The sequence below is a fragment of the Echinops telfairi genome, unplaced genomic scaffold, assembly GCF_000313985.2.
Source record: "Echinops telfairi isolate 266 unplaced genomic scaffold, ASM31398v2 ScPeMD7_9;HRSCAF=40, whole genome shotgun sequence".
Lineage (NCBI taxonomy): Eukaryota > Metazoa > Chordata > Mammalia > Afrosoricida > Tenrecidae > Echinops > Echinops telfairi.
In genome coordinates this window covers 49,912,951-49,922,668 of record NW_022103906.1, presented here as the reverse complement: position 1 = coordinate 49,922,668, position 9,718 = coordinate 49,912,951, and the positions used below count along the sequence as shown (strand labels likewise).

Genomic DNA, 9,718 nt, shown 5'->3' with positions numbered 1-9,718 from the left:
GTTTCTACAACATTTTGAAGTACTTTCTGGATATGAATTTTTATGCACGCACCCACACATATATAAAGTTTTGTGATATATACATATGTAAATAAATTTATATCAAAAAAGTACTTACATGGCCACTGAGTCAGAATCAACTCAACGGCAGTGATTTTGAATAATCCAGCCTATTTCCCAGACTTGCATCAGTTTATAGACCCATAAGCCCTTGAACAATGTGGAGGCCAGGCCTTTTGTGACAAGACACCATTACACTACCAAAAATTCATACTGTTAGTCTTTGCCTTCCCCAAAGGTACCTGCAGCTTTTTACAAGAGTGACTACTCACTGGGGGAAAGGAAATAATAAGACCTTTGGAGACTACTAGACACTGGCTCCAAAACAACACTAAACCCAGGATACCTAAAATATTTTAAAGATTCATAGTAGGGGCATTTGGAGGTCAATTTATTAGTGAAGTCATAGGTCAGGCTCATCTCACAATGGGTCTAGAAGATTGTCAAGTCCATCCTGCAGTAATTTTTCCAGTTCTAGAATGCATAATTGGAATAGACATATTCCTCAACTGGAAGAACTCTCATACTGGATCCCTGAAATATGAGATTAGTCTATTATGGTAGGAAAATCCAAGTGGAAGCTATTAGAACTGTCTGTCTAGGAAAATAATAAACCAAATGTAATACCCCATTTCTGGAGGGACTGTAGAGACTAGTACTATCATCAAAGACTAGTATGATGCAGGGACGGGGACTCCAACCATATCCCCATTTAACTTGCTTATTTGACCTGTGCAAAACACACACACAGGTTGATGTACTGTCATAAAAACTAGGGAGTGACTCCTATTGCAGCTGCCATTCCAGATGAGGTTTCTTTGCTTGTATAAAGCAATACTTTTCCAGGTCTCTAGTATTCAGCTATTGATCTAATACATGCATTTTTTTCTTTTTAAAAAAATCAGTTTATTGGGGGCTCACACAACTCATCACAATCCATACATCCATCCATCATGTTAAGCACATTTATACATTTGTTCCCATCATCATTCTCAAAACAGTTGCTTTCTACTTGAGCCCTTGGTACCAGCTCCTCATTTTTCTCCCTCCCTCCCCATTCCCTCAAGAGCCTTTGATAATTTATAAATTATTATTTTTTCAGTTCTTACTCTGTGTGACATCTCCCGTCACCCACTTTTCTGTTGTATGTCCCCCCAGGGGGCGGTGTGTTATATGTAGATCCTTGTAATTGGTTCCCCCTTCCTACACCACCTTTTTTCAATTACACTTTCAAAGGACAACCAGAAGAAGTTGCCAACTGGAAAAGGCACAGTGCACAATAATTTTCCACTGTTTCCCCCACAGTGCCATCATCTATCGAGTAACATGCCTTCATTAAGCACATCACAAACCGGGATCCGTGCTATCACCTTCCCAAGAGCTTTTCTCTTTGTCTGGCTCCGTGATGGGCATCTATGAATATATAGGTATGCATACTGGATCAGCTACAGAAAACCTATGAATATAAAGGTATGCATACTGCATCAGCTACAGAAAACCACAAGTATCAACTAAGATCATTTATGTACAAATATTTCAAAAGGCAGAAATACAAAATAAAATATTATTTGCATACCTCTACCTGCTTGAGCTCCGGGATTATGCCTTTCTTCCTTGAATTTGCTAACATCTAAAAATGAAATTTAAAAAATCTGGTCTATAATTAAGCACATACAGAGACATTTCCCGTTCACTGGTTAACTTTTGAATGCTGACATCAAGATATGATTAAAATGGATCGCCATTTATGAGATGAAGAATGAAGTAAAGAAAATGTGTCTTACAGGGAGAGTGCGTGAGACATGTGTGCCTTTTCTCTTCATGACCTCCCAAAATAAAGGAGAAGGTAATTTTGATACCATAAACTTTCTGGGGCATTGATACGCTTTCTCTCAGCTGTTATTTTTGATATGGCTAGAGATTGTAGATTTTATGTACCTACCTGTTTAATTTATTCTATACCCTAAGATACAGACAATGACATATTCTGCCTTTGTCTCCTACTCTTCAAAGAGTGATTAGCTGGAAATAGTCTTGTGTGGCTTAAAACAAACAAACATATAAAATATGCTTCATGCACCTCAGAACCTGCTTGAGTTTAGTACTGCCAATTTCTTTTAAAGGCAGAGATTGTAACAAAGAAGAGAAGCTACATGAATTTTCAATGACCACAAATGTTTGACACTATTTGAGTTAAAACTAAAATGTCTACCTCGATTATTTTTTCCTAACATATTACCATAAATTTTTCACATAAAAATTATAAATTTTTATGGACAAATTCCCTAGACCACTTAAAATGATTACAATATCAAAAATACTTTAAAGTAATATAATATGTAAAGATACATTTTGTTTTGTATATTTCATAACGCATAACAAAATCTATCTATTGTAATCACACTGCAGTGAGCTACTTAATACGAGTCTTCTAATCATGTTCTTTGTAAATTCTACCAAATAACCTTTTTCTTGATTGGCAAATAGTTATCGAAGATGGGGAAAAAGACTGATTATCTGAATAAGCTGGGGGTGATTATTATGAGACTTAATGGTGCTGGTTAAAACTGGGATATCGAATGAGGAATGGTTCATTTTGATATCCTGCCACGTATAAAATGAGCCATTGCAGAAGCAGGAGTGGAGGATTTCACCATCATGAAGAAAAGAGAGCCAGGAGTCCCATGTGCCCTTGCATCTTGAACCTCCTCCATTGAGGTGTGAACAGGTGTGGCACCAGAGAAGCAGCTCAGTGCACTGGGCCACAGAGCTGGAGCTGAGTGCCTCCCAGCTGAGGCTTGGAGTACAGAACTATTAGGGCATTTAGCAGCAGTGCTAAAGGAGTTTTGCAACACTTCCCTGAAAAAGGCAGAGGCCAAAGGGCCATGTGACTAGACCAAACAGAGATGTGCCTGTCCTTACTGGAAGAACAATATCCTGAGCATGCCAGATTCTGATCTACAGCCTGTCAACTTCCCTAATAAAACCTGTGCTTGTGCATCTGGTCTCAGAGTTCTGTCTGGCCATTACAACGAATTATCCAATCCCCATTAGAAGCAGAGAGGGCTGAGGAAGGGAGAGCTGATATGAGAATTGATAATAAGGATGGAGGAATGTCAGACTTCAGCCTCAGAGGAATTGATCTGAAGTCAGAGAGGGTCAGACACCACTCCCAGGCCATGTTATTTTTTTATAGTAATATAAAACTATTTATTATAAAAATATTTAATTGTATGAGAATGGATATATTGGATTGTGTAAGATATGTCAATAAAGCTATTATAAAACTAGGTCAATAATTTACCAAAAATAATATGAAAATGTTCTAAAACAGATTGTGGTGATGATTGTACAACTCTTATCGATGTGATTGAACGGTTGAATTGTATGCTATATGAATTATATGCCAATAAATGTGTTGAAAAATAAAAATATGTTTTAAGTGATAATATAGCTCATTGTCAAAAAGACTATAGGAATGAGGAAACATATTACTTCAAGGCCCAACAATGTTAAAATTTATTTAAATACTTGCCATAGTTATGCTAGATTTTTATGTTTCTTAAAAACTAATAATGGTAAGAAAGAGGTTAAAAATTGGCTGCATGGAAATACACAAATGTGAATAACAACATATACATAGGAAGAAAAGAAATCGGAATCACACACTGTATGATTTCTGTTTAGGGTTGAACTTTGAAAATAGCACACTGACACATCAAGTTCTACAAAGGCACTATGGAAATGGTATTCTCCAGGTTATCAAGGAATGACCTTTTCTCCTTGAAGGCAGGGCGGCCATGCGCGCACTTTTAAAGGATATCTCCCCTTCGACAGGGAACTGAAAATATATGCTAAAGATAGACATGGCTTCTTCCTTTATAGGACACACACCACACACACACACACACACACACACACACACACACACACACACACACACTCACTCCCTCACTCTACCTACTCATGTGCTTGGATCTAGTCTCTTTCCAGACAGCATATAGTTTGATATTTCCCCCCATCTGTTCTGCCAATCTATGTTTTTACTCATGTATTAAATTCATATTTAAAGGAATTGCAGAAAAAGATTTACTTCCACAAATTTTCGTTTCGTGTCATATCCTTTTTGTTCCATTCTCCTCTGACCGCCCCCCCCCCAGGCCACTATTATCATTTCACTTCATCCCACTATTATAACTTACATTTACCATGGGATCCCTATGCACTGGAACAAGTTCAATGAGCACTGGTAATTATTTTTAAAGCACTTTCCTCTTAAATCATGTTAAGAAATAAGAAGTAGAGCTTCAAGTAAAACATACTTCTGGTTTTTACATTTACTTATGTAATTACTGTTCCTGTAGGTCTTTTGGGGAGCAGGTGATGGGGGTGGTCGAAGGTAACAGCTTTTTGGTACAACAGAGCTGTTTAGTATACTTTTGTTTTAACCTGAAAACTTAGCATTTCCTTTAGTATAGGTCTATTGTAATAAATTCTCTCAGCTTAAAAATACAGAATTTTAAAACACTAGAAATGTTTACTTTTGCTGGATGTAACATTCTTGGTTGAGTCTTGTTTCTCAGAAGCATGTGCACATCATCCCATCCCACACGATGCCTTTGGTCTCCGTTGTCTGTGATGAGAAATCGGCTGGTACGTTCATTGAGAAGTCCTTACACGTGACGAGTTGCTTCTCTCTTGCTGCTTTTAATTTTTTCCCCCCAATTCTCTTTTCACCTTTAGTTTTCTGCAGTTTCTTTATGGTGTGTTTGTGTGTGGATCTCTGAGTTTATCCTATTGGAGTGTATTGAAGTTCCTGTAGATTAAGTTCAGGACTTTAACATTTGAAAAGCTTTGTTGATTATTTTTCTACTTTCTCTTTCTCTTCTTTCTGGGACAAACCATATCCTATGGATCCCAAAGGCTCAGTTCTTTTTTTCAATTTTCTCTCTACTCCTCAGTCTACATTACCAATTACTGATTCTCTACCTGCTCAAATACGCTGTTCATTTTCACTAGTGTTCACTCTTCAAATTTCTAGTTGGTTCCTTTTATAAAAATAACTTCCACTGCTTCTCAGGAGAAAGACAGGGCTCTCAACTCCCAAAGAGTTAGTCTCAGAAACCTTCATGTGCAGTTTATACCTTGTAGGGTTGCCACGAGTCAGAATCCACTCCATGGCAATGAGTTTTGCGTTTAATCGCCTTATTGATATTCCATTTGGTGAGACACCATTCTTCTGTTTCCTTTAGTTCACCTTCCTAATGCCACGACCCTTTAATACAGTTCCTCATGTTGTGGTGACTCTCAACTATAAAATTATTTTCGTTGCTACTTCTTAACTGTAATTTTGCTTTTATGAATCATAATGTAAATATCTGATATACAGGATGTATTTTCATTGTTACAAATTGAAAATAATTAAAGCATAGTGATTAATCACAAAAACAATATGACTATAGATTGTGAAATATTTATTTCTAATTTCAAATAAATGAAATTTTGTCTTGAAGCATGGTGTAGCATGGGTACTAGTCTTTACGTAGGGTACTGTTATGTGGGCGTATCTGCACGTGGACGGACCCTGATAGAGGAGCGGTGTCTCTGTCCCTAAGACCATCAGAACTATGTGTTTTTCAATGGTCTACCCACAAAGGTTGAAACCCGCTGATTAGCTTCTTAAGGATACTAAGGTATTTGATAGAATGCATTTGTCTAGAAAGTCCACTGTCTATGCTTTCTTTGGATAGATCCTAATTTCTTTCTTTCTTGTGAATTCATTGTTTCTGTCCATGTCTCATGGTAATTTTGAAAATTTGGCATTTTGAATATTATGTGTTCTTAGAATGAGCTTCTCCCTGATCCACAAACTTTGCTGTGGATTGTAGTTATTTCTTTGGTGACTTTAATAAATAAATAATTTCTGTTAATACTGTATCCTTAGTCATGTGCTATGTGACCTTTAATGTGTAGCATTAGCTTACTGGTCAACTAGTGAAGTCTGACTGCTAGTTATTGGCCCTTGAGTCAATTCTGCCTCCTGGTACCTGACCCCCATGTGTGTAGTGAATTCTTCCATAGGATTTTCAAGGTTGTGACCTTTTGGAAACTTCTAGGCCTTCTGTCATGAGATAACCCTGGGTGGATTTGATCCACCAAACTTTTGGCTAGTATTCAAGAAATTCAATCACTTGCACTAAATTTCAGAGACATGCAAAAAATAAACTCTGCAGGAATTTTCAGATTAGTTCTGTTATTTGATCACCACTTTAATGCTTTATGGCAGTTTAAAACAAATACTGAACACAGCTCTTTAAAAGTGACTTAACTATGGAAGTATGTGATTATGTGCATTTTATATCATGAAAACAAAAATAATTTTTTGACTAGTGGTTACCATGGGTGGAGGAGGGAGATTTGCATTTACGTTAATGAGGGCCGGATAATTTGGAAAGGGATATCAATAATGGTTGTACAACACAGAGTGTAATCAAGGGCACTGAATTATACATGTGCAAGTTGTTGAATTGGAGAATGTTTTGTTGCATGTATTTCTGCTATTAAAAAATAATAATTACACTGAGTACAAAAAATGTTCTAAAATTGATTGTGGTAATGATTCTACAACTCTTCCTGGTATGACTGAACTACTAAAAACTACTAGAAAATGAAACAAATGCGGTAGCCTTCACTTCCTGCTTGCATTGAGCCTAACGGTCAACAAGAGGTGAACGCTTAGTTTTCTCCTATCTTTTCTACGTATGCAGCCAGCCATGGGTTTATTTGTAGCTTTCTACATCTCTGAGATAGAATGTGAGCTTTTCCCATCCCTGCTCATTAGAGCATCTCATTTTCCAGCTTCCCTGCCTCCTGCCACCCCAAGGCTTTCTGTAGAGTGTGGCCCAACTGTAATAATCTTTGGTTCCAGGAAGCTGTATCTTGTCCAGTTGCATTTCCGTTTGGGAGACACCCTTCATGCAACTGAGACTTCTGAGTTTGGCAAAACAAACTTAGAGCAGCTTAAAGAGACAGGACTACTTAAGAACAGTCCCCTCTCTCCCTCAAACCAGGAGCCCACACAAAGAACCTGGATGGCTATCTTCAATTTTGCCCCTAACCCAGGAGTGGGGTTAAGTTTCCACACATCAGTCCTCATTTTCTTAAGTATTCATTTAGTTGCTATAAACTTCTGGCTATTTTACAGAATTTTGATGAAGTTGGGGGCAGTTTTTCTAGTGTTTCCAGTGCAGAGGGAGAGGCCCTTGAGTTCTGTACTGTTATGTGCAATAACATCAATTGTGATGGTCAATTGACTAGGCTGTGATGCCTAGTTGTTTGGTGAATCACCGTATGATGAGACTTAAATAAGGTGACCAGAAGTACAGCAGCTAATGCTAACACGGAAGTGTGCTTGTTGGGGGAGTGGGGAGAGGGAAGAACAGTGCAGGCAGATTAAGTTATAAGAATAAAAAGTGAAGTGTCTCAAGAAAGAGTTCAGGCTCCAGGCTACGAGAGACTAGAATTCCCCTCTCCTTCCCATTTCTTTACTTACTTATTCTAGGACACAGACGACTGAACTCTTTAGCCTGTTACCTGACCTACAGATTTTGGACTTGCCATCCCTCACAATCATGTGAGGCAATTACTCAAAATCAATCACTTCCTATATACATGTTTATAAATAACTATATACATCATATATACACATGCCTATTATATACGTATGTGAAATGGAAAAATATACATAACCCATTGCTGTTCATCTCTAAAGTCACTCTTTTCTTTTGTATGTGTTCATTGCTTTAGTTGCTTCATAGCCTTCCATCATCTGCTAATTTTTTAATCATTTTATTGGGGGCTCGTGCAGCTCTTATCACGATCCATCCATACATCCATTGTGTCAAGCACATTTGTACATGTATTGCCATCATCATTTTCAAAACATTTTCTTTCTACTTGAGCCCTTGGTGTCAGCTCCTCATTTTTTCCCCTCCTTCCCTGAAGTCACTTTCTTAATGCAACTTTTGCCCATAGAGAAGCCATAGCAATTAAACTATGAAATTCTCAGAAAAAAATCAGTTGGAAGAAATCTAAAAAGATACACCAGAAAACTTTTGCTACTGTGAACAAAGAACTTGATTGGCACCACACAAAACCCAAAATTGAAACCCATTGACAATGAGTCAATTTGGATCTAATACTGACTCCATAGGCCAGAGCAGAACTGCCCAAAGGGTTTCCAAGCCTGCAAACCGCATGGAGGCATACTGCCCCGCAGCAAGTGGTGAACGTCAAGCACCGGCCTGTGCATATAGCACCACAGAAAAGGAAAACTCAGGTTGCTTGACCATTGAAAATCTGCTTATGAGGTGTTAGACTTTTTGGCCTTGTTGTTAATTGTTGTCAGGCACCAGCAAGTTGGTTCTGACCAACACAGCGGCACAATATGCACAACAGAAGTTCCTGCTCAGTCCTGTATCTGGTCCTCTGTTTCCTCGCAATTGTTCTTCTGTTTAACCCTCTGGTGCAGCCACTGTGGCCATCTCTTTGTGGATGGCCCTTCCTCTTGTTCACTGCCTTTCTCCTTTACCAAGCAAGATGTTTTCTGGCTGTGGGTGCCATTATTTTTAAAATGTGCGTTTTCTAGATATGTGAAAGTGCTTTGCAAAACTAACGCAGAATAGAAAACATGATAATAGTTTCATTTCCATGTTTTTCAAGGAAGTTTCATTGAGTAACTCATCCCAGGATGCTGAACGTTTTCATCAGAATTCAGGGAATGCCGTTATGGTGTTAAGCTTCTTCCTGACAACACAGAGAACAGGTACGGTGCTTAGGTTTGCTGTGAAGTCTGGATACCTGCGTGACACTTCTAAAGGTGAAGAGCCATGAAGGCATAGTTCTGGTGTACTGCTCACATTGTTTGATGCCTTAAAGATAATGCTAATTTGGGGCATTTTTGTTTTAGATTTATATTCCTGGAGCAACCTCCTATTATCAGGTTAGGGATCCAAGTGGTACGACATGTCGTCCACCCAGCCCTCAGATCCCAACATCGTCAGTTATTATTATGATTAATAACAAAAAACACCACGTGTAACAGTTTACATTATCCTTTATAACTGAAACAGCAACATTTTACAAGTACACGACATACTTTCATGCATATAACTTATCCCTGTGTAATCCTAAGAATGCGTTAACACATATTTAATAGGTTTCCCTTACTACTAACACTGTGGTTTTCCTCTCTAATGAATAAACAGTTCCAAAGCATGAATTCATAATTACATTGTAATTTATTCAATCCTGTGGCATACACTGAATGTTTTAAGCACATTTCTATACTTCCTTTATAGATTATTAACTTTTACCATTCATTTCTATAAATTAAGTTTACTAGCAAAATCCACATTTAGAAATACTGTACAAGAATAAACTAGTGTATCACAATCAACAGAGATGTGAACTCAGGAAGCCAAAGTAGCATAATATCAGGAACAGTTTGTCTTCATGGTAAACATTCACTTGATGAATGATCCACTTGGCTTCATTTAATTAAAAAGCTGAAAAAGAAATAAAGGCATTATATGCTAAATGTAAGGAATCTGTACATGCGCTTCACACCATTCTAAGTTAGGACATGTAAACATAACAT

The 9,718-nt window shown here is 37.7% G+C and overlaps 1 protein-coding gene across 3 annotated transcripts in view; it reads right to left on the bottom strand.

Annotated features, from left to right (window-relative positions):
* Positions 1-9,157: 9,157 nt before the first annotated feature.
* Positions 9,158-9,718, bottom strand: part of TUSC3 (tumor suppressor candidate 3) — a 177,167-nt gene continuing 176,606 nt past the window's right edge. For all 3 annotated transcript variants that reach the window (XM_045286859.1, XM_004696177.2, XM_004696178.2), the window contains one exon: positions 9,158-9,626. Coding sequence is in view for 1 of the 3 variants with exons in the window: in XM_004696178.2 (XP_004696235.1) it covers positions 9,611-9,626 (16 nt within the window). In the remaining 2 variants the exon portion in view is untranslated. The remainder of the gene's footprint in view (positions 9,627-9,718) is intronic.